Genomic DNA, 25,895 nt, shown 5'->3' with positions numbered 1-25,895 from the left:
AGCAAAAGTCTTTTGACAGCTCCAGGGCTTTCGCAAAAACTACAGATTATATTTCAATTTCACCATTGGATCGACAGAGGGTTATTAACAGAACAGTTATTGTAAAGGTAGGTTTATCACTGAAAATTGTATCGTACTTTGCCTACTCTTCAAACAGCATTATGGTAAATATGGAACACTATGGCAACAGCTTTCTCACCTGTACGAGACAGCGTTTTGCTTCAGGAGGAACTGATGAAACACAGTTGCTTTCAGTTTTCATCCAGTTTGAAATGTTGCCTACAAACAGGGTGATTTTTCAGATTCTCAGTTGTGGCGTTCTCTCCATATTTATGATTCTTTGCAGCCTTTAGCCGCTGCCTACAACACTCTGGATCCTTCACTGGAAACCGAAAGTAGCTCACTCCCGCTAAACGGTTACTCTTTGAATTCTTGCACCCGGGAACATTACAAGTCGACACCCATTATGACTTAAAGTTTGCTAAGAAGTATTTCCTACTAAAGCAAGGTGGCAACACTCTGGTCAAGCATATCCATAGCGCATGATTTTTTTCCCCCCAAACAAGTTAAGTGGAAATCCCGCCCTGCAACCAGTTTCATTGGCTGAGGTTACAGCAACGGGTAGGTTTATTGATCAGTGTTTGGGTAAGGCAATCATTACTGTGATTGACATGGCCAATTAAATCTTTAGAATCAGCTCCAGGGCGGGATTTCCGCTGAACTGGTTTGGGGGGGAAAAAAAGTGTCCTTAGATGACAACATGCCTAGTGCATTATGGGTGTTGAAGTTTTCCTACCTATTTAGCAAAAGGGAAGACAACTGCCTTTTTTTGTCTTTGTTTTCTCTAGTCAGGTAGCACTGATTTAAGAAAATAATTTAATAATTAAAACTAATTCAGTTTTATTAATTTGAAGGAAGACTTTTAATCATAATTATCTCAATTTACATTGTCATTGGGTATACAGGGGTGGCAATGAGAACAAGAAATAACTGTTATGAAAAGGGGATTTTTTTTTTTTTTTTTTTTAACATTTTACTATTAGTAGCCTGTTAGTGACAAGCAGGTCATTGTGTCACTTGCAGCATCGTATATGAGTCACGCCTTGTCTCTCTGCATCAGTTGTAAAGACAAATTAAGATTGTATTCCATATATTTTCCTTTGGTGACTTAATGGGAGGAATATTCTTGTAGAAATCAAATGTTTTAGGCATGTTTTATTTACTCACCAAAGATGTGCTTTATTCCTCCTAGTTGACTATCTTTATTTTTTCAAACTGATGAAGTCTTTTAATGCTTAGACTTATCATCATCTTTTTTGTCTTTATCACTGTGATACTCAGTCAGATGATCTCAGTTCATTGCTTCAAACCATTTCTCTGTTTCTTTTTATTCCTTGTGCAATGAAGGAAAACATGTCTGATGTACTTCTTTTCAACCCCAATATTTTTATATTTTACTTATAACATTGTCAAGTTCTACTTTATGGTGTGCTTTAGTAATTAGGTAGGCCATAAAAGTTTTAAAGAACTACTTTTGTAGAACTCTTTTAATTGAGCTCCAGGAAAAAAAAAAAAAAAAAAAAAAAATCCATTGAAGGGGAAAAAAAAAAAACCCTGCATGGTTGGATTTGTTGCTAGGCAGTGTACACATCCTGTGTTTGGAATGGGTTTGAATCCCAATTGTTTGATTAAGCATCAGAGTTGCCTACATGTATTTAAAGAACTGGAAGTGTGTTATCTGACTTTACATATTTTTACTCCAACCTGAATCTAGAACCATTGTTGTTTCAAAGCATTCTTCTACACAGTAATTCATGACATAAGTAATGTGTCCTCTGATAGCAATTACAGCAGTGCTAATTAAAATCATTGAGTAAATCGATTCATTTGTTTGACGAGGATGATACACATCAGTATGCTGTGCTATCTCACCTAACCCTTGATGTTTAATCCTTTTACTAAAGCACTTTTCCCCACTGTGAATATTTAATAGTCTCTTGTCCTAATTCAATGATAACACCTATTCATTACTGACACACATTTATTCATGCACACACATACCAGGGTTGTGCACCATTCAGAATTAAAAATGACAATGCTTTTAAATTCCAACCCAATTCCTGAATTTGAATCGAATTCTACAGTTGCAAATAGGAGGCAGAATTGTCATTTGAATTTCAGTTTGAAAGGAAGTAGTTTTAGGAAAGTAATTTAATTAAATTAAAATGGAATGCAATTCAGATTTATAGAAACTATTATCTATACTACTTTTTTTTTTTTTAAATAAATTATTTTATTCAGCAACGATGCGTTGAATTGATCAAAAGTGACAGTAAAGACTATAAAAAAAATCTATTTTAAATAAATTGGCCTGGTTTCACAAACAGGGCTTAGATTAAGCAAGGATTAGCCCTTTGTTCAGTTAGGGCAATTAAATAGCTTTTATAAAAATGCCTTATAAAAAACATTACTGTGTGCATCTTGAGACAAAACAATGGCACAGACATATTTTAAGATATGTCAGTGCAAGTTGCTTTCTGTCAAGACAGCTCAAAAATGCATTTTAGTCTGGGACTAGGCTTAAGCCTTGTCTGTGAAACCGGGGGATTATGTTCTTTTAAACTTATAAACTTAATTTAAGAATCTGGAAAAATGTATTATTGTTTCCACAAAAAAATTAAGCAGCACAGCTGTTTTCAACATTGATAATAAAAAATGTTTTTTGAGCACCAAATCAGCATACAATAATGAATTCTGAAGGATCATGTGACACTGAGACTGGAGTAATGATGCTGAAAATTCAGCTTTGCCCCCATGTGTATATATATATATATATATATATGTGTGTGTGTATATATACAGGTGCATCTCAATAAATTAGAATGTCAGTTCATTTATTTCAGTAATTCAGCTCAAATTGTGGAACTTGTGTATTAAATAAATTCAATGCACACAGACTGAAGTACTGTAAGTCTTTGGTTCTTTTAATTGTGATGATTTTGGCTCACATTTAACAAAAACCCACCAATTCACTATCTCAATAAATTAGAATACTTCATAAGATCAATAAAAAAAAAGGATATTTTAAACATAAATGTCAGGCTTCTGAAAAGTATGTTCATTCCTATGCACTCAATACTTGGTTGGGCCTCCTTTTGCATCAATTACTGCATCAATGCGGCGTGGCATGGAGGCAATCAGCCTGTGGCACTGCTCAGGTGTAACGAAGCCCAGGTTGCTTTGATAGCGGCCTTCGGGTCATCTGCATTGTTGGGTCTGGTGTCTCTCATTTTCCTCTTGACAATACTACCATAGATTCTCTATGGGGTTCAGGTCAGGCGAGTTTGCTGGCCAGTCAAGCACAGTAACACCATGGTCATTGAACCAGCTTTTGGTACCTTTGGCAATGTGGGCAGGTGCCAAATCCTGCTGGAAAATGAAATCAGCATCTCCATAAAGCTTGTCAGCAGAAGGAAGCATGAAGTGCTCTAAAATTTCCTGGGAGATGGCTGCGTTGACTGTGGACTTCAGAAAACACAGTGGACCAACACCAGCAGATGACATGGCAGCCCAAATCATCACTGACTGTGGAAACTTCACACTGGACTTTAAGCAACATGGTTTCTGTGCCTCTCCTCTCTTCCTCCAGACTCTGAGACCTTGATTTCCAAATGAAATGCAAAATTTACTTTCATCTGAAAAGAGGACTTTGGACCACTGAGCAACAGTCCAGTTCTTTTTCTCCATAGCCCAGGTAAGACTTGTCTTACGAAAGACGTTGTCTTTGGTTCAGAAGTGGCTTGGTACGTGGAATGTGACAGTTGTAGCCCATTTCCTGAAGACATCTGTGTGCGGTGGCTCTTGATGCACTGACTCCAGCTTCAGTTCACTCCTTTTGAAGCTCTCCTAAGTTCTTAAATCGGCTTCTCCTGACAATCTTCTCAAGCCTGCGGTCATTCCTTTCACTTGTACACCTTTTCCTACCGCACTTTTTCCTTCTAGTCAACTTTCCATGAATATGCTTTGGCACAGCACTCTGCGAACAGCCAGCTCTTTCAGCAATGACCCTCTGTGGCTTACCCTCATTGTAGAGGGTCTTGATGATCGTCTTCTGGACAACTGTTAAGTCAGCAGACTTCCCCATGACTGCTGTTGGGATTACTGACCTAAACCCAGTATTTATACCCTGAGAATGGTAATTTAATAGAACTTGAAATTAAATATTCTAATAATTTGAGATACTAATTTTTTGATTTTGATGAGCAGCAGGCTGTAATCATCAAAATGAAAACAAAAAATTATTATATTTTACTTTGTCTAATAAATATAGAATATATTTGTTTTACTTTTTGAATTAAATTACAGAAAAAAATAACTTTTTCATGATATTCTAATTTATTGAGATGCAACTGTATATTAAATTGTATAAATTAAATTGTAATCGTGTGTGTGTGTGTGTGTGTGTGTGTATATATATATATATATATATATATATATAACAATAATTGTATGTATATGTGTGTGTATATTATATATATATATATATATATATATATATATATATATATATATATATATATATTCATTCAAATACATTAGTTATTTTAAATTGTAATCATATTTCACAAGATTTTACTGTATTTGGATCAATAACTGCACCCTTAAGGGTATAAGCAAATTCCTTATTTTTGGATGAACTATTTCTTTTTACATCCAGAATTTTGCCTGTTTGTGAAGATGGCAGTTATTTTATAAGTACTGTATGTACCACAAATGTATATCTCTAAAGACATTTCTTTTTTATTACAGGTCCCAGGCACAGCATTTGCTCTTCAGCCAGTTTCTGGAGTACCGTTCCCCCATCAGAGAGCAGCTGGACCACCCAATCTGAGGAGCAGAGCTCCGTGAGCATGGGGGCGTCATCCTGTGACCTGCCCTCTCTTAACACCGAAGAGCCACCCAGTCAAACACCCTCCTGTCCCCACTCTCCTAGTGAGTACCACACACACTGAGTCATACCTACTAGTTAATAAATGGGTAACTCTCATCATCCGAACGTCTGTAAGTGGCAGTTTTATATTCACCCAATGCCTCAAACAGTAATTAAAGTCTGTCCCCTCGTGAGAAGACAGAAGGAAGTGAGAATCACACAGGAAATGCTTCACACGCTGAATTATCCATCAATAAATCCCTTCTGTTGCTCAGCACAGCCTCCAGGGTCGCATCCAGGAACGCAGGCGGAATGAAAAGACGGCAGGTTTAGGAGTAAATGATGGAGGAATCGGGACAAATAAATTCTCGCGGTCTGTGACAGCTGCTCCTCAGACGCTCCTCTCGTGTGAGTGATGGTGGCTCTGAAGGAACGCTGTGCTGATTTGAGGCAGGACGCACTCTCTCTCGCAGGTAATTTGCGGCGGAGCGGTTAGCGCTCCTACGCGATCCATCTCGGGCCTCTCGCCTCAGCCCTCCGGCAATAGCTCACTCAGACCAGGGTTTCTATGGAGACAGGAGAGGGTGAGGTGCTTAAGACGGTTTTATTTATTAAAATGCAGCATGCTTCATTTCTCAGAGTGTGAGGGAAGATGTAGTCACTGCAACTGAATTTTCACTTGAGGTAGGAGTGAATAGCAGTGCATGATATTGAGTGTTAGTTAAAGCAAAATGTTACACTAAATAGTCAAATGTGTAATTACAAGCTGCACTGGAGTTTTATCATGAAAAGATAAGAACATTCTTTAAAATAAAATATTAAATATTCTTCACTTTTTTTCTTCTCACTTTTTCTTATTCATTTTACGAATAATTTTATTTGTAATAATGTACACTACCATTTAAAAGTTTGGGGTCAATACAATTTTGTTTTAAAGAAATTAGTACTTTTTAGTAAACAAAAATGCATTAAATTGATTAAAAGTGACAGTAAAGACATTTATGATGTAAAAAAAGATTTCTATTTTCAAATAAATGTCCTGAAGAAAATAGTTTACACAAAAATATTAAGCAGCATGACTGTTTTCAACATTGATAATAAGAAAAGTTCCTTGAGCACCAAATCAGCATATTAAAATTTCTGAAAGATCATGTGACACTGAAGACTGGAGCAATGATGCTGAAAATTCAGCTTTGCCATCACAGAAATAAATTATGTTAAAAATATAGTAAAATAGAGAATATTTAACAGTATTACAGTTTTACTGTATTTTTTTGATCAAATAAATGTGGCCTTGGTGAACATAAGAGACTTCTTTCAAAAACATTAAAAAAAGTCTTACCCTAAAATTTTGAATGGTAGTATAAGTCTACTTTAAAAGGGTCCTTGATTATTTCACTTTTTTTAAACTTCAGTTAGTGTGTAATGTTACCGTTTGAGCATAAACAACATTTGCAAAGTTACGACGCTCAAAGTTCAATGCAAAGGGAGATATTTTCTTTTACAGAAATCGCTTTTTTAGGACTACAACAAATGGCTGGTAGAGACTACAGTGAGCTTCTTCCCGGGCTGGTGACATCACAAACCCCAAAATTTACATAAACCCTGCCCCCCAGAACACGCAACGAAGGGCGTGAGGCCATTTTGAGCTGCTTTAGAGAAGAGGAAGAGTTGTTGTAGTAGAGTGTTATTACCATGGCATCATTTTACGCTGGACTGCTTCACAAACGAGGGTCAATTTAACGATGGATTTGCACAAAAGATTAACATGACGGCACATGCTAGTCGATGAGTTGAATCAACTCCACAGCAACTACATAAATTTATCCACTAACCATTCAGAATCATCCAGATGCTTTCTAAAAGTTGTAACTTCTTCCTGAGTCTCTCCATCAGTGTCTGACAGTTTGAACAATGTAAGGCTGAACACCGTTTATGACAATTGTCATTTTGGCTGCGTGAGATTCTCCAGCTTTGTTGTTGTTGAGCAACCGAAGCATGAGCTATTAAAGCTCCGCCCTCTTCTGGAAAGCGGGCAGGTTGCAGTAGCTCATTTACATTTAAAGGGACATGCACAATAACTGTGTTTTTTTGCTCACACCCAAATATGGGCAAATTTGACAAGCTATAATAAATGATCTGAGGGGTATTTTGAGCTGAAACTTCACAGACACATTCTGGGGACACCAGAGACTTATATTACATTTTGTAAAAGGGGCATTATAGGTAACCCTTTAAGTCACTTTGGATAGTAGCATAACGGAATGAATAATCTGTTCTAACTACATTTTTTTCTGAAGAAAATGTGAGTTGAAAAAAGGTGTTCTGAGAGGTTACTTGGATGCTGCTTTCTGGTTACTCAATTAATGCTATTCCCAGGCCTCTGGTCTCTTGATATGGCTTGGGTTGCTCTTTCAGAGTAAATCCATGGGATTTTTTTTTTTTATCCATTGAATTGGCCAGATGTCAGAATACATTGTCCTCTACAAATCTGAAGATTTGAGGTGTCATTCATGCCTGTAGTACAAATGGTCTACATGCTCTTTAAACCATTTGCAAGAGTTATAGCAATCATCACTAACAAGTCTTGGGGGGTTTTGGTTTTTCCATATGGCTTGTCTATGAGAGACACCATTAGACCTACCCACCGGCCTTTGCTCCTGCTCTCACTGTTGAAATCCTGGCAGCAGGGTGTCGTTCTGTTTGTTTTCTTTTTACCATGTGACCCATGGGTGTTGGTCCACAATTGTTTATTTACAGCTGAATTGAAAGTAAATTTGCTTGTAATTGCTAATTATTTGTGTACATAGCCCTTCTCCGCTGTAATTGTTTGACCTGCTTTCACTGTCTGTACACATTGCACATCTCCATTTTATTTTTTGAGTGAATGTTCTTGGCTTGTGTGTACTTCAAGCACTGTATGTCAAATGTTTTCTTTAGAGGGATTCTTTGTGTGATTTACAACGATTATTCATGAATTAAACATTGTAGTTATGAATGTGTCATTGTAAGTCGAGACTATTGGATACGAGTGAATATGAACATTTATGCAGCTGTATGGTGCAAGGCAGGTCTTTATGAAAGCTTTGTGTTGGGTTAATTCACAGGCACGGATGGCTGACTATGTTCTTTATCAGGACGTGCAGTGCATTTGATATACAATGCACATTTTCATTTCCTTCTTATTCCATTTCCGGTGGTGCATAAGAGTGGTGTTGTCCGTAGAGATGCATTGGGTGTGTGTGGTCAAAAGAGGAAGAGAAAGAGCGTGTGTGAATGTGGTTTTGTCATATCCAGTGGAGCCCACACAGAAGGGCATTGTCGTCAGTTTGCAAATCTCTACAGAGAACAGCAGAAGTTAACTGTAATCTCAGATCAACAGAGGTTATAGAGTAGAGCAACGGCTTGTTTAAGAGCACATCCTGCTGGGAATCTTGCACGCTTCCTCACTGACTTTGACCTTTGACCCCTGCAAATGTCCTCGCAAAACACCCGCCTCCTGTGACTCACACCTGCAGCTATCACTCCGTTTCACATTATAGGAAAGCTCTGCCTGCTTCTCACCAGCATAGTTTGGTGAGTTTCAAATGGGATACCTCATGGAAAGCATAGATTGAGTTTTTAAAAATGGACATTTAAAAGTAAATATTACAGTGCCAATCTTGAGATCAATACATTCATTTGATGCGAACGATAATCAGTCTGAATGGGTGCATGTGTAGTAGAGGAAATTCTGCAGTAATCCCCTGTTAATGCTCTAGGTTTGTTTAGAAGGACTGATCTGAAACCAGGAAAATAAAGGTCAGTAGCTCAGTGCTGTAGGAAAGGATTGAGCGATCTCAAAGAAGATCAGGACATCAGTACAAACACAAGCTGTTACCCATTTGTCTCAGCTCTTAGTTTGCAGTCAGATGCCAGTTGACTTGCACATTTTGTAGCTGTATAAATATAGTTGTTTGTTGCACACCATCATGTTATTGATGAGTCAGTTTCAGTATCACATTTCCACATAATTTCTTCTTTTATATGACACATACCTAATCGGGATATTCAGAATCACTCTTCCACATGGTTACAGACAAACATGAGAGAGCACAAAGTGCGGGCAACTTTCTGATCTTGCTTCCCACCAATCGTATTTCAAAGAATGCATTTCTTTTCTTGAGGTGTGGCAAAGAGTTTCTGTAAAGATAGCTACCTGTCAAAAAGTTCAGACTCCTCCTGTGAAGGAGGCAGACAGACCAACAGGCATCTACATGTCCATAGACAGAGGAGGTCATGTGACCTGCTTCTTACTGCATGGTGCCGTAGTGAAGCCTCACAATTGGTGCCCCATCTGTTTCCTCTCTTTAGCACCTGGACTCTTGACTCTGCTGTACTGGTGAGTCTCTTTCCTTGCACTGTTGCTTTGTGACAGGCTTTGAAAGTTTTGGCTTATAAATGCTTGTGGATCAACATTGCGTTTTGATTTTCACCATTCTTCCTTCCTCTTTTAAGAATCGTATAACATGGACAATTGGCCATCTTTTATTGCTGATTGAGCATATATTCATCTTTCAGTTCTGTATGTTAAGATCGGGTAGTTTGTTTTAAAAAAGAAGCGGGATTTGAGCATTTGTTGGAGTCCCACTTGGCATAGCTTATACAGCCTCAGGATCAGCACTCTATCCATGCTGAGTTTTACTTGGAGCTGGAAGTTTGAAGAAATACCAGTAAGTTGACGCTTAGCAACAGGCTTTTGCTTCCATGATTTACTCAGTAGAACAGACCTATACTGCAAAAAATAATTTTCTTGATCAATATTTTGTCCAGTAAAAAAATCTTAAAATAAGATACATTTTCTTGAGAAGCAAAGTTGTGTAGGATACTGTTGTTCTTGTTATAAGCATAAACCTCAATAAATTGTTACTGATTTATGCATGCGTCAAGTAAAAAAGTGCCAGTATGGTTATAAAAAAAAAAAATAAATAAATAAAAAAAAACTATTCAAGATATATTCTCAGAAAGTAACTAAAAGTAGAAAGTAAATCGGTCTTGTTTTAAAATATTGTTATTTTACTGGAAAACAATTAAATTCTGTAGAAGAAAACTAATTTTGCAGTGTATGTTTTGTAATTAAACTGCAGATTTGATGGAGGAAAAATTTGTTTGATTTTTTTTTTTTTTTTAGTGAATTTAACTTGAACTTGGTTGAACCTTGATGGTGACCTTACAATTTGCATCTCACCCTCTGGCTGATTTGATGTAGCTCCTGTAAGAACATGAACAAACTTGCTTTGGAGGTGCGCAGATGCTGTATTCATGTTTGGGACATTGCATTTTTTTCTGAGCTGAGATAATCTTTTAACCTCCTCCCTCCAGGGCTGATAAAATCCGAGCCTCTTTATGTCGCTTGTGTGTGTGCACATGTTTTGTATTGTAGTCTTTTATTACTTTGTTATAGTAACTGTTTCAGATGAGTAGATTTGTAGTGTGATAAACCCTGTTGAACTAATATGAGAAGATTAACAAAGCCACAAGCCCTAGTACACACACTCTCTCACATTAAATAGCATTTTTATTTTTTTTTATTTTTTTTAAAGAGACTGGGAAGAGAGAGTCTGAACAATTCAAGTACAATTGATCCCCATAAATGTATTAGTTGTTTTTGGCTTTTGATTTGGTCTATAATTATATTACAGATCCTAAAAAAAAAAATGTTGTTTGTGAGTTAGCATGTGTCAAAGTCTGGGTGTGCGTATGCTCTCATTGCATAGTGCAGTCATGCCAGTTTTCAGCATGTGAGACAGACCATTCACTGAGTGCTTTGTTGCATTGGCAGAGAAAGTAGGTCTGAGGTGGGGAATGCTGGTGCCTAGCAACAGGTAAAGACTCCCTCTAATTTGGCATTGGAGAACTGAAGCTTGATTTCAAACTACCAGGAGAACAGCAGGATTCATTAATGAATGAATGATTATTTTTGCTATCACTCTTTATACATATTTGCCTAAGGTACATTGTCTTCGAATCATTGTCTTCGTTTCAAATAAAACATGTTTATATGACATTTTAAAAAGATGAATTACTGTTTTAGTGTAAAATCAATCTTTTAAAGTGCATGTAAATGTACTTAATGAATCAAAGTGAAGGCCCAAAGAGACTGTGATGAACTGCTGCATGGGAATTACATTAAATCTTTAAATAACTCTGGATTATGGTAAAAAAAAAATCTAACAGTAAGAATGTCTATAATGTGGTAAATAGTCAAATTATTTGCAGCTAAGAAGTAGGGGAATTGCACAAAGTAATTCAAACTCCTGATGTGTAGCCACTGTCATCTGTGACCTTGGTGTGACTAAAAAGAAATTGATTATTCAGCTATCCCATTGTTCCTGAAACTAATCCTAGTGCAAAAAACAATTCTCAACCTGAAAAATTTATTTTCGTGAAGTCACTTACATCTCTTCTAATGAAATATTAATATACCTATTTTGAAATAAATGCATAGCATGTGGAAAGAGAGTGAATGTATTTACGTTTGTGTGCTTATGAATCATAGTTGATTGGAATCTGCCTCCTTCCTGTTATTGGAAATGTCTCTTTCAGTTTTTTATTTTTTATTTAGACCAAAATAGTCCAACCATTGTGACTTTTCAGAAATAGGTTTCAACTCAAAGGACAGTGAAAACACCAAGGTGGCCATCCATTTTCTTCTGCCTGCCTTTCATATATATGACATGTGCCTTCCTTTTTTGTTAATTCCTTTGAGAGAATGCTTCCGTTATAAAAGTATTCATTATTAAATGTCAGAGAGCTCAAATTTGATCTGAAGTGTTAAAACGGCTTTGTCTTCTTTTTTTATTGATAGATTCTTCTTTGTGCCAAGAGGATGAAGGAATGAACATGGATTCATTCAACTGGACAGCAAATGACCAACACAGTAATGGCCATTCATATGTCACCTCCAACCATTTTACCGGTTGGGTTACTTTTGATGATGATGAGGACTCAGTTTTCCAGCCTCCAGGGAGACCGTCTAATATAAAACTGGATAACCTCAATTCTCCACTGCAGGATGCCAACAGCAACTTGATTTCATCTTCCTTTTTTGGCCAGGTGACACAGAGACACATCCTGGATTTGACCCCTGATGGCAACAATTCCATCTTAGCCTTTGATAACACACTATCGAAAAACAGCGTCCCTTACAACAAAAAAAACCCTTTCCTTGATGATGAGTTCTCCAACCTACAACCTTCTCCTATTAACCCTTTCAGTGCCTATTTTGACAAAAGAGACCTGAAAACGTCCCAAGGTATTGGCTTGTGTCAAGAGGCACCGAATGTGTCCAGCTTCAGCTCACCGTTCTTCGAGTATCAAGATGCTGATATAAAAAAAGAATCGATTTTGCTTTTTTCAGCTCAGAAGGACTCAGCAATTGGAAAAGATAGTGTCCCATCAGGCTTTCCTGTAGATGGTCTGGATCAACTCAGGAATATACACATCTCTGACCCTGACCGTGACGGTAGTCCTACACTACCAGACGATTCGGTGGATGAAGTTTGCTCAGATGATTCCACCTACGAACCAGACCACATGACTCCTCAGGAAGGCTGGCCCATGCTCCTGCGCATCCCTGAAAAGAAGAACATCATGTCCTCACGTCACTGGGGACCAATATTTGTCAGATTGACGAACAATGGCCAGCTGCAACTTTTCTATGAGAGAGGGCTGGAAAAGCCCTTCAAAGAGTTCCAGCTGAACTCCCAGCATGAGATATCTGAACCCAAGCTCCAGAACTACGATGAGAACGGCCGGGTTCATACCATCAGTGTAGACCATGTGGTTTACAAGGAGAAGAGGAAGATCCAGCCCAAGGTCACGGTGGTTCATTTGCCCGTAAGAGAGCAAGTAGTGAAGCTTGGGACAACAAACTACCAGGACTTCTTGAGCTTTCGTCATGCTCTGCAGGAGAGGCTTGTAGGCCTCTCAGTGGATCAAGAAGGTCTCAACTGGCCAACGACTTACTCTGAGGAGGAAGTCCACGTGGAGGTGAGGGATAACTTTTATGGGATTCTGTCCAAAGGGGACAGCCGTATCTTGGAGCAACTAGTTTTGACCCGAGTGAACATGCTAGCATTCTTGAATGGATCTCCACCTTGTAGTATCGGCCTCAATGATGTCCAGGTCAAAGGTAAAGAGGTGGTTTCTCGGCATGACATAATTCCCAACACAACGTCACGTTGGATTCAACTGCGGGATTGTCGACTGCATGAGTGTGCAGACCAGTTGGAGTTCACAGAGTCCCGAGCCATTACGTTTAGTCCTCCGGTTGGTCGTCGCTTTGAACTGCTGCGTTTCCGCACTGCGTTCGCAGAAAAAACCCTTCCCTTCACCCTGAAAACTGTCGCTTGTGTCAGGGGTGCAGAAGTGGAGGTGCAGTCCTGGCTGGTGATGGCAACTGGGTTCTCATCCAATCGGGATCCTTTAACTTCAATACCATGTGAAAACGTTGCTATCCGTTACCCTATACCAGAAATTTGGGCAAAGAACTTTAGGCGCGAGAGTGTGACGGGAGAGAAATCCCTGAAGGCTCGGTTCAATAAAGGAGCCAGCTTTGGTTCAACCAGCACGTCAGGGTCCGAACCAGCCATGAGGGTCACGCTCGGCACGGCTAAATACGAACAGGCCTTTAGGTCTGTGGTGTGGAGGATCAGTCGCCTGCCTGACAAGAACTCAGGTGAGAACTTAGGTCTGAATTTGAGGTAGCTGTGGTGACAAATGGTGTGACAACAGAAATGAACTTTGAAAAGTTTTGAATGCAAGGTGGTGTCTTGTGTTTCGAAGTTAAAAAAGTAGTTGAGAAGTCACACAATTATTTTGTTTTCATAATCAATCAATTGATCTCACTGAGTACTCATATTCTTCCCTTTTTTTGTCAATTTATTGACCTAAAAATCTAAATATTTAGATATAGCATTAGTGCCATGATGCACTCCCAGGTGAAAAAAAAGTACACCTCTATAATGTACTTAAACACAAGTGGTACAAGTGGTAACTAAATATATTTTTTTAAATACAGAGATAGTATATTAAAAACACATTTTAGTTCATATTTCATGGTGTCTCAAAATAGCACAGTTGAGTACACTTAGGTGTTCTTAAGATTATCTTAAGAAGTACTAAAGAAGAATTTTTAGTATATTAAGTACAAAATTGGTGCGTGAAAACAGAGCACTTTAAGTACATTATAGAAGTGTACTTTTTTTTCACCTGGGCTCTCAAGTTATACTGATCTCGTTCTCCTCTAACTCTTATGCAACATCAGAGCTGTTTTATTTTATCTAGCTGCTGTATTTCATCAGATGGAGGTTAGATTGATCAAGTCAAGAAATGAACCAACAAGTCTGACTTTTTCCTAGTGTTACTGTAATAATGCCAATATTTGAGAATTCTACTCTTATTTTAGTGTGTTTTTCTCTATTATCATGATTAGAATATTAGTATACAAAGTAGATTTAGGATTTTTATGTTTTGATGCTGCTGAATAAATTCTCACAAACCCCCAAATCATTAAAAAGGCTGTGGTAACAAGCCATGCCTATTAATGCAGTATTGACTCCCAAAGCAAGTGCAGTGGTGTAGAAATAATCATTTATCCTTTTTGTTGATTTTCTGTTGTCATGGCATTTGCATTGTGACCAGGGCTGGAATTCTTTTTTTTCTGTCAATGGCCAGCGCTTTAGGCTTTTCAATAGTACATCAGCAGGGACCCCCTCCCCCCTGCATGAGTCTGATTGGTTAGACAAAGCTCAAGCTGTCATTATCTGTTAATTCACAGACTCAGTGTCTGACATCCCTGAGCTTTACAATTCAGTGCAATGAGCTTTTCCTTTTTTTTCTTTCTCTTTTCTCAAGTTGTTTCAAAGAAAAAAAATTGAAAAAAGTTCATTTTGTTCATCATTTGCTCACCCTCGTGTTGTTACAAACCCATATGAAATTTATTTTTCTATAGAACACAAAGGAGATATTTTGAAGAATGTCTGTCAAGCTCCTAAAATGACAAAAAAAAAGCACTATATAAGTATCATAAAAGCAGTTCATAGGACTCTATAGACAAGGGGTGGTGAACTCCAGTCCTGGAGAGCCACAGTCCTGCAAAGTTTTGCTTCAACCCTAATCAAACACACCTGAACAAGCTAATCAAGGTCATTACAATTTTTTACATATTGTAAATGTGTCACCATCGAGATGAACACAAACCAATACTATTTAGCATCACTGATATTAAGTATGGTACACTTGACATTTCTTGAGTTTTCTTCAGTTAATTTTAGCAGAATCAAGGCCAGTTCTATGCTAATGTTAAATTATACATTGCACAGCTCAGGTCCTTCATCTAAAATGTCATCTAGTAATTTGCATTAATTTATTATTTGTATTAATATTGCATACATAACATTAATACGGTTGTGGATGTTTTCTTTTTTTGTAGCACTGGGACATCCTCATACATTCTTCTGTCGTTTGGAACTGGGCTCAGATTGGGAGGTGCCTTCTAAGTTTGAGTGCCTGGTAGAGGTTGAGTTTGACATGCCCTCTGCTTCTGCGTCCAAAACCACCGTTCGCTCTCTGTCCGTGGGGGACAGAACTGACTTAAAAAAATGGATCACCTACAAATCACATTACCTCTATAAGGTATTCTGTATGTGTGTGAGTGTTTGTGTGTGAGGGAAGGGTGGAGTAAGCTGTGAAGGGATGGCCCCTTCCTGCTCGAACATGACTGCACAAAGCAAGGTCCATAAAGACATGGATGAGCGAGTTTGGTGTGGAGGAACTTGACTGACCTCAACCCGATAGAACACCTTTGGGATGAATTAGAGCGGAGACTCGAGTCAGGCCTTCTCGCTAACATCACAAATGCGCTTTGAATGGGCAATTTCCCATAAACGCACTCCTAAACCTTGTGGAAAGCCTTCCCAGAAGAGTTGAGGCTGTTATAGCTGCAAAGGGTGGGCCAACTTCATATTAAACCCTACGGATTAAGAATGGGATGTCATTAAAGTTCATGTGCATGTGAAGGCAGGCGTCCCAAAACTTTTTGCAATATAGTGTATATATAACTTTTATCAAGTACTCAATCACAGGCAGCTATATATGAATGGTTTAAATACTGTATATGGTCACATGACATTTTGCAGTTTGCTAGATTAAAGGTTGGCACATCTTACCCACTGACACACCTTACCCCACTCTCCCCTAAATATGTGTTAGTGCAGTGATTAAAGCTATGTTTCTAACTTGTTAGATGTTATACACCTGTCTTCAACCTCAAAATTACACTTTAGAAAACTGGTAATTTAATCCGGTTATTTAGTGGTGGTTTTTAAGCCAAGCCCTTCGGGACGGGTCTGAACTAAATGTCATGTACCCTGTGACAAAACCACTGAAAGACAAGTTGTCACCCTCAAGCAACCCGCTGTGTCAGCTGCCAGAGCTTGTTTTCCCTACTGCATTCAAACATGTCATTAAGGTGGCTGGAGCTGTTTCTACAAACATCTGTTCCCATTACTGTTCAGCAGCCACAGGGAGCGATTCATCACTGAGCAGAGGTGCGCAACAAACAGCAGGGCGGCAGGAACAAAATGTAAAACTCTGCCTGTAACCTCTGTATAGGAATGATAGAAAAACCTGCTGATGAAGCATCTTGCTGTATATGTTAAATGCATTATAGCTGCAGGGCAGGACAGTGGCAGCAGGTGTCTAAACCCCAGTGAGGTCAGTCACGGACAGATTGAAATGGGATGAGCATGTGGAAACAGGTGATGCCTGAGATTAGGTTGTTCCGTTTACATTAGGTTGTTGCTCCCAACTTCTTTGCCTTGTAATTGACTGCCTCCTTGTGGCAAGCATTTGCTACTACTCAACTAATCACATGCACTTGCTTATGTTATCCTGTAGGTGGCAGTCGAGCAGAAGAATGAGAGCACATTGGACAGTCCTCAAAATGAGCAACCAGGCGAGTGCACTCATCAGTGAGGAACCAGGAAGAGAGGGAGGTTCACAGGTTGCACTTGTTGGACGAGAGAAAGTTCAACCCTGAACTGGGGTAGTTTTCGTTTACATTTATTGCCCATTTGGACAATATTTTGAAATTGAAACATATTTAGAACAATATGCAGAAAGGGAAAACACACCACAGATCCCTTGCAACACTACAGTATATTTGCAGATCTCCACATTAATTTCATGTCCAACTTGCAATCATCTCATTAAGTCATGTAATCATCTTTGCCTGAAACAATGCAGCTGTTTTACTGAACTGCAGATATCAGAGATTTTGTGTAAAAAAATTTTTTTGTATATTTTGGCCTATGTAGAGTCATTTGTGTAGGGTTACCAGGTTAATTTTCTTGCTAATTTAACTTTATACAGAGGATAATGAGGGACTCATTAAATAACACATTTCAGAGCTTTTTTTCCATTAGAAGAAAAATAAGTAACCCTTACTAATTTCTAGTTAAAAATTACATTCTAATATAACAAAAGGTACTAGTAATGCAAATTGTTTACCTTAGATTTGTGTTCATGAGTCTTTTATAAGCACATTTTAATTTGTTTTCATGAATATTTATATTTGAATTACATTTACAGGCTTTTTTTTTTTTTTTTTTTAGATCAACACAAATTCCAAATTAAAATATCATTCACATTAAATTAATCTGTTATACACTCAGAATCAAATTGCAAATGAGTTAAAGGGTTAGTTCACCCAAAAATGAAAATGTCATTTATTACTCACCCTCATGTCATTCTACACCCATAAGACCTTCGTTCATCTTCAGAACACAAATTAAGATATTGTTGATGAAATCTGATGGCTCAGCGTGGCCTCTATTGAGAGAAAAGCCATTGAAACTGTCAAGATCCATAAAGGTACTAAAAACATATTTGAAACCGTTCATGTGAGTTCAGTGGTTCTATCTTATTATAAAGCAACAAGAATAATTTCTGTGCGCCAAAAAAACAAAATAACGACTTTTCAACAATATCTAGTGATGGGCCGATTTCAAAACACTGCTTCATGAAGCTTCTGAGCTTTATGAATCTTTTGTTTCGAATTAGTGATTCAGATCTCCTATCAAACGGCTAAACTGCTGACATCACATGACTTTGGCGCTCTGATCCACTGATTCAATTCGTGAAGCTCTGAAGCAGTGTTTTGAAATCGGCCCATCACTATATATTGTTGAAAGTCGTTATTTTGTTTTTTTGGTGCACAAAATGTATTCTTGTCGCTAATAAATGACATTATTTTAATTTTTGGGTGAACTAACCTTTTAAGTTCTTCAAGTCTTAAAGCAGAGTATTCTGTGAGAGGAAATAGATCATGAATGTCAAATACCCTGTACTTTGCACATCTTGATGAATTTGAGTATTTTTTTTTTTTTTTTTTTTTTTTTTTTACAGAGTTTAACATTTAAATAGGTCCAAAATTACTAAAGAGGGCTTAAACTTTGTGTTAAACTAGTGAAATCTACTGTAATGATGTACTGCTTCATTTAACTAATGGTTGTTGACATTATACTGATAAGTATTAAGTGTTTAAAAGAATATATTTAAAATAACACTTCCCAAATAATATTTGTGCATTATTTCAATAGCATTATTATTTCATGTTGTTTTGGGAATTGCAGTTGCTTTGATCGTTCTTTGTGCATAAACCAAGAACGATTTCAAAAATACGTATGTTTTAATTGTGATTAAAATTATTGGTTTTTTTTTTTTCCTGTAACACAATATCACCCGCCACGTTTTCATCTGACCTGACCCTGAGTTCACACTAGCGTTACACTGAAAGCTTGCTTGATTATTCATACACTGTATAAAAATAAATAAATAAATAAAAAAAAAATGTTGGTTTAACTTAAAGTAAGTTACCTGGTTGCCCTAAAAATTGAGTTCATTGAAATTAAAAATTTGAGTTAATACAATGAAGGCGATTGGTTTTATCAACAGAAACTAAAAATATTATGTTATCTGAACCACATTAATTATTGAAGTTGATTTGACAAAAAAAATGTTGTGATAAATCATGAAAATATATATATATATATATATTTTTTTTTTTACAGTGTAGTCTTAAAATAGCTTGAGACGTTGAGCATAATTGCCATAATTATTTATATATATATATATATATATATATATATAAGCTTCTGTTAGTTATGACACTCACAGTAGAACGACTTCGACATCTGGCAAAGAAATAATTTGTTAGTATCCTTGATTGTTTATTATGTCTTAAGTTTGTTTTTTGTTTGTTCCAAAATTGATTGTTGTTATTTTTTTCTGGGTTGGTATTCTTTGTTAATGTTTAAAAAAAATATGCTTTGCTAATTGATGCAATATGGATGTGTGTTTAATTTTTTTTTTAATTGTCCTCATAATTGTAATTCCACTAACATCAATCACTCAATCAGGTACCTTCATCTCTCAACTGGACGACATGCATACAATAAAGTACGTTTGATTAAAAAAAAAAAGAATGTTACTTACTTGCCATTTATCTTATATTTTCATGTTGTGTATGGTATGCCTCTATGTTATATGGTCCATGCCTTTTGTCTTATGTTTGAAAATGAAAACACGTGCTATATGAACTATGATCACAATATAAAGCATGATTTTCAATGACATGCTCATTAAAGGGTACCTATTATGCAAAATTCCCTTTTACATGGTGTTTGAACAAAATGTTTGTCGGCAGTGTGTGTACACAACCACCCTATAATGGTAAAAACCCACCCACTCCTTTTTTTTTTTAATCCCCATAAATCATAAGCACTGTCTCAACATTCAGATCATCAGAAGGCATTTCCAGATTGTAGCTTTTGTGATGTCACAAAAGCTTAGGCCCCGCCCATGACTGTTGACAGATTCTGCCCTATTAGCCCACCGGTGGGCCCACAGCCATTACATATTTAAAACAGTAATATCCTATACTAAACCTAAACTAATCTTGACAAACTATATATCATTTGAAAGCTTGGAATCTCTAGTTTTCATATATGGTGACTGATTTTCAAAAAAACATTACAGAGGAGCAGTAATTTATCAATTTGCAACAAGCATATTTTCATACTCATAAGGCATGTTCAGACCTTTATTTTGAAATAGCGATGAACATGAAAAATCATTAAAGATTGGTTGAAACATGTTTGTTTCATGCCAAGAGTTCAAAAGATAACATCCATTCAATTTTTGGAGAAAAAAAGGTCTGAAAATGTTTTTAATAGAAAAAAAAAAAAAAAAAACATTTATGATTGTGGCAGCGCTCTATAACCCACATACATGTTGTTTATGTTTATTAGAAGCTGAATTCATATCAAATTCTGCCAAACTTCCCATACTACTTCCATATAGAATGTCTACTTCATAAATTGTATGAAAATAATTGAAATATATGGTTCAGATCACTCAAACCATATATGGAAATGGAGGCGCCCTTATATGGTCAGTAATGGAGCTTGGTTGTCATCTAGTGAAAAAGTGTGGTACTGCGCCCAAAACAAAATCTTACTGAAAGCTCATTTTTTGAGATATCAACCTGAAATTTGGAACACAACTTGTTCAGATTTTTGGCTTTGATTTCCTTGCAGTTTTAGAGTAAAACTTGTTTTGTTAAATATATATTTTATATAAAAGATTTAAATATTATATTTTTACATTTTATATTTTCATAAACAAACTTCTATAACTTTTTTTCTGTTTCACTTACATAAGTTTTCTCACTTCTACAATAATCTGCCAAATTTCCTCTTTAAAACAAGACCAGCCTTATGTCTATATTCCAAAGTATTCTTGAATTACAACCATTTAAGTTTGGATAGTGCATTGTCATGTCTATAAAAAAAAAGTGGGGGCGACAGTTAACAGGTTAAACTCATGTAGCTTTAAAATACATGCAGATAATAAACTTTCATGATGAAGAACTGCAATGTCACATGAGCGTGACAAGATAGTATGAGGGGCCGTATATAAGCCATAATTATTGAAAAGCCTCTTACAAACACTAGTGAAAACACTGATCAACCTCAGTGAAATTCATTCATACGCATTACTGAAAAAGCCTCTTACAAACACGAGTGAAATCTGCATTAGTGTTGTAGTCAAGACCACCTAAACCGAGACCAAGACAAGACCAGACTAGCACTCTTCAAATTCATCTGAAAGATCCACATCCACATTTACTGCCTGAGAAATGTCTTATTTTTAATCAATAATTACAATTAAGACACTAGAGCTGTTACTATGAGGGGCTGTATAGGCCATAATTATTGAAAAGCCTCTTACAAACACTAGTGAAACGAAAAACATTGATCAACCTTAGTAAAATTCATTCATACGCATTACTGAAAAAGACTTATAAACACTAGGGAAAACATTCATCAACCTCAGTGAAATTCATTTATACGCATTACTGAAATGAGAAAAGATTTCAGTAGATGATCTAGAGCGTTTAATTTGGTGCATCTCACAAACTCTTTTGGGCAATGGCGGATAGTCGTTACAGTTGTAGGGCTGTGTATTGCCAAGAATCTGGTGATACGATACACATCACGATACAGGGGTTATGATACGATATATTGTGATAAATTGCGATACCATAAGAAAGGTGATATATTGCGATATTTCTTGTTTTTTTTTTTTTTAGAAAGAGGATCTAATTTTAGAAAAAAACGTCATAAAGAACACCCCACCATATGCATAAAACCGGACAAACTATTTTATTTAATCAATACAGTATCATTTTATATATATCATTTTATACAGTATCATTTATATAACTAATCATTTTGTGCAATTTAAGGGAAAATGTATAGCAAAGTGATTGCAGGATTCTTTAGATGTATGTTTTGAAGGTTTACAGTATAGCAGTTTTTAATTTCTAAACCTTTTAACAACAGAAAGTGTGTAGTCCATTTCATGACTGAATGTCTGTTTGTTTTATATTTAATACTGTAAAGCTGCATGCTTTAAAGCAGTCTTGTATAAAGTGTTGGAAAACGCGCAGTACATATTACATATTCTATCGAACGCCTCTCTCAGCAGCGCGGATGGCGTCGGGATATTGAGCGAGCACTCAGATTCAGTGCGTTTCCCGAGTTTTGAATTTTAACATGGCCTATTTTGCAAACAACTGACTCTTGTCGATCTCCTTAGTGGTTTCTTTATAGGTGAAGCCAAAATGAGTCCACACTTCAGCTCTGTATGCCGCGGGAGCGGAATAATTCTATCGTCTTGTAAGCTGGGTTTGCTAATGCTAACGTTAGCGATGCACCTTGCGCTTCTCCGGCTCCGCGTCAGTTTACGTTCTGAGATAACACTGACATCTAGCGGTTGGGTTTTATACAGTCTCTGATTTAAATCGAACATAAAGCCACGAATCTTGGATGTAAATAAATAAATATCGGAACAGTGTTTTTGAGCATCGATACAGTATTGTCAAACATAATATTGTGATATTCACGTGTATCGATATTTTCTTACACCCCTATACAGTTGTAAAGCCATTCACACCGAAAGTGGGACAAAACAGTGCAGTTATAGAGCTCGCGCCGCGCTGTCCATTCGGTGGCACTACGTGCTAGTAAACATGTTTTCCCTGCGATGTCGAGTCGGTCGTGTGGCCGGTCCATTGAGCCGCGCCTATGACATGTCAGTGCGGAGCGTGCTCTGTGGACCGGGCCGCGCGACCAAGCTCTGTAAAAGCACGCCTTTTTGTCACACTTTCGGTGTTTGGTTTCCTATACAACTCATTACGACTATCCGCCATTGCCTAAAAGAGTTTGTGAGACACGCGCCAAATTAAACGGAAGTGCGGCCACAGCTTCCTTTTCTAGTGAAATTAGCTCTCATCATCTACTGAAATCTTTTCTCATTTCAGTAATGCACATGAATGAATTTCACTGAGTCTGATTAATGTTTTCACTAGTGTTTGTAAGAGTCTTTTCAGTAATGCATATGAATGAATTTCACTAAGGTTGAACAATGTTTTTCCTTTCACTAATGTTTATAAGAGGCTTTTCAATAATTATGGCCTATACGGCCCCTCATAGGCGGGTGGTTTTATTTCACTAACTGTCATACAGTATAGGCTACACAGCTACTCATTCAGCAACTCCCCTGCTCAATATATGCTTCAATGCGGGATATAAAGTCGTGAGAGATACATAATATTGTTTTGAGTTTAATACGTTTTAAAAATATATAGCATGTATTCATCTCATGACATTACATCCCACATTCAAGCATGTTATAACTAATCCTGACCCAATAAAATTATTAATCTAAGACATAATTAACTATCAGTCTTTGCATTAATGTTGCAACAGCAACAATACTACTATGGGTTTGTAATATTTTGTCTGTGCATTTTACAGACCTTAAGATGATGACGACAGGAAAATATGAGTGAATGAGATGAAATATCATTGAGAGATGACAGAAGTGTTTATATCCAGAAACAACCCAGGGAGCGAGCAGTCCTGCTTCTCATTATGAATCAGAGGATCAGGTCTGCATGATAAGGGAGCTGCCAGCTGATCACTTCCCCAGCACGTCGTAAAAAAACACTCCCTGCATCCCAATGTGCATACTATCCACCCTAAATAGTACTGAATATTACTAACGTCACATAGCCTAAGCCTACTACTTAGGATGGATAGTATGCACACTGAGACACAGGCACTGTCTTTACAGCACAAGGAGTGCGATAATACACAGCCGCACCAAACAGAAACAGAGAATATAACCAATTTAACCGCCATCACTTCGAATTAGTTCATAAATTTAGCTCTTAATGAGAGCTCTATAGTCTCACCAATAATTCACCAAGACTGTTCAAACATTTTCATGACATTTCATTTGTAAAAAAGACTTTGATTCCCAAACTGGTTCTTAGGCTCGGCTATCTATCACTGTTACCAGAAAAACTTTTACCCGGCATGGGTATATATGGCAAAGTCATTCTGATGTGCCACACTTCCTGCTGCCAACAGGTGGCACTTTGACTACAACTGAAGACTGCCATGTAGATGTCTTCAGGCCAAGACTATTATCAAACATGTGAAGTTTGGGGCAGATCGGACATTGTATGCCTGAGTTACAACAACTTCCTCTGTCAAAATCGAGGGGAAGAGGGTCTGTCCAAATAAACTTCCCTCGTCAAAAAACTCAAGTGTTCCTTAGGCTACTCTGAAGAATTGCATGTATGTAGCCACGGAAAGAGCTGTTCGAGATGTTATTTATACCATAGTCGTCTTGAGCATCATGCCCAATTTTTTATTTTTATAGGCTTTTATAGACTTATCTGAAATCTGAATTCTATTAAATGTAAAATGTAGGCTTACCTAAAATGTTCATGCCTTGATGAATGAAACTATAAAACATTCTTAATTCTAACTTCCAGATATCACACCACGAACATCATTCACCGTTGAGGGAAACTGGAATGCCATGGGTTTCCATAACAAATATTCTAGGTATTGTTAGTATGTTTGGATATATACTACCAGTGTTGAAAAGTTTTTGATCAGTAAGATTTTTTTTAAAAGAAGTCTCTTCTGTTCACCAAAGTTGTATTTATTTGATCCAAAATACAGAAAAAACAGTAATATTGTGAAATATGTTTACAATTAAAAATAACTTTTCTATATGCTTAGTCTATACCTAGATGTTTTGTCAGGATTCTCTGAATAGAAAGTTCAAAAGAACAGCATTTATCTGAAATAGAAAACTTCTGAAAACTCCATTCAGAAGTTTGAGGTCAGTAAGATGAAGAAATTAATACTTTTATTGAGCAAGGATGCAAAAATGACAGTAGACATTTATAATGTTACAAAAGCTAGATAAATGCTGTTCTTTCGAACTTTCTATTCATCAAAGAATCCTGAAAAAAAAAAAAGGTACACAACTGTTTTCAACACTGATAGTAAAAGCTTCTTGAGCAGCAAATCAGGATTATATTTCAGCTTTGCATCACAGGAATAAATAATATTTTAAAATATACTCAAATCCAAAACATGTCTATTTTAAAATGTAAAAATATTTCACAATATTACTGCTTTCGCTGTATTTTTGATCAAATAAATGCACCCTTGGTGAGCAGAAGAGCCTTTTAAAACATTAAAAAATAAAATCTTGCCATCTAAAACTTTAGAACGGTAGTGAGTATGTGACTGTGTGACTGTGTGTGTTGATGGATTAATTCACATAGGGCAGGTGGATGGTCACTCAAGATCACTAAACTGGGCCTGGGATAAACAAAACTGGGACAAACAGGACCAAAGGTCAGTTTGATTGCAGATCATTGATGATGCATCGAGGCATCGTGAGACTGTTGATTACATTTTTTTTTAAAAAGCACTTCAAAATTCTAAATAAAATATATATCAACGAAAAAAGAATATAAAACAGTATCTATTCTTCTCAATAAATCACATTAATGCAAAGAAACTAAAAACTCAAGTGACCAATATTTTACATATTTTTGTGTAAATGAAATGCAGAGGGGAAAACAGAACCCTAAAATGGCGCAGTACATAGTTCAGCACGTGCGAGCATACAGCACGTGTGCTAATGCTAATACTCAATTCAGGTAACAATTCATACACAGAACATGACAAAAACCAGATAAAACACATACCTGGGACAAACAGGACCAAAGGTTGGTTAGACCAAAGATAATTGATGCATGAGAATCTCAAAGGTGCAATGTGTAAAATTTGGGAGGATCTACTGACAGAAATGCAATATAATATACATAACTATGTTTTCAGTGGTGCATAAAGACCTTACATAATGAACCGTTACGTTTTTATTACCTTAGAATGAACCGTTTCTCATACCCCGCGGGTCCCTCCATGTCAAGTCGCCATTTTGGGCCGGCATGTTTCTACAGCAGCCCTAAAGGGACAAACAC

General features: G+C 36.9%; 1 protein-coding gene and 1 long non-coding RNA gene across 9 annotated transcripts in view; one reads left to right on the top strand and one right to left on the bottom strand.

The window, feature by feature from the left end:
* ston2 (stonin 2) overlaps nucleotides 1–19,463 on the top strand; it is a 33,030-nt gene extending 13,567 nt beyond the window's left edge. For 3 of the 6 annotated variants that reach the window (XM_051869240.1, XM_051869241.1, XM_051869242.1), the window contains 4 exons: nucleotides 4,810–4,992; nucleotides 11,778–13,649; nucleotides 15,405–15,607; nucleotides 16,871–19,463. In XM_051869240.1, coding sequence (XP_051725200.1) covers nucleotides 4,810–4,992; nucleotides 11,778–13,649; nucleotides 15,405–15,607; nucleotides 16,871–16,948 — 2,336 coding nt within the window. In that variant the 3' untranslated portion in view covers nucleotides 16,949–19,463. Of the gene's footprint in view, nucleotides 1–4,809; nucleotides 4,993–5,263; nucleotides 5,404–9,146; nucleotides 9,312–9,406; nucleotides 9,643–11,777; nucleotides 13,650–15,404; nucleotides 15,608–16,870 lie in introns of those variants that run through there. The other 3 variants (XM_051869243.1, XM_051869244.1, XM_051869245.1) reach the window with 3 other exon arrangements.
* Nucleotides 4,781–25,895, bottom strand: part of LOC127499119 (uncharacterized) — a 61,063-nt gene continuing 39,948 nt past the window's right edge. For all 3 annotated transcript variants that reach the window (XR_007926049.1, XR_007926050.1, XR_007926051.1), the window contains one exon: nucleotides 4,781–5,496. This is a non-coding gene — a long non-coding RNA (uncharacterized LOC127499119). The remainder of the gene's footprint in view (nucleotides 5,497–25,895) is intronic.

Source organism: Ctenopharyngodon idella, chromosome 17 (genome assembly GCF_019924925.1).
Source record: "Ctenopharyngodon idella isolate HZGC_01 chromosome 17, HZGC01, whole genome shotgun sequence".
Classification (NCBI taxonomy): domain Eukaryota; kingdom Metazoa; phylum Chordata; class Actinopteri; order Cypriniformes; family Xenocyprididae; genus Ctenopharyngodon; species Ctenopharyngodon idella.
The sequence above is the reverse complement of the archived record's forward strand: the minus strand, read 5'-3'. Positions and strand labels throughout refer to the sequence as shown.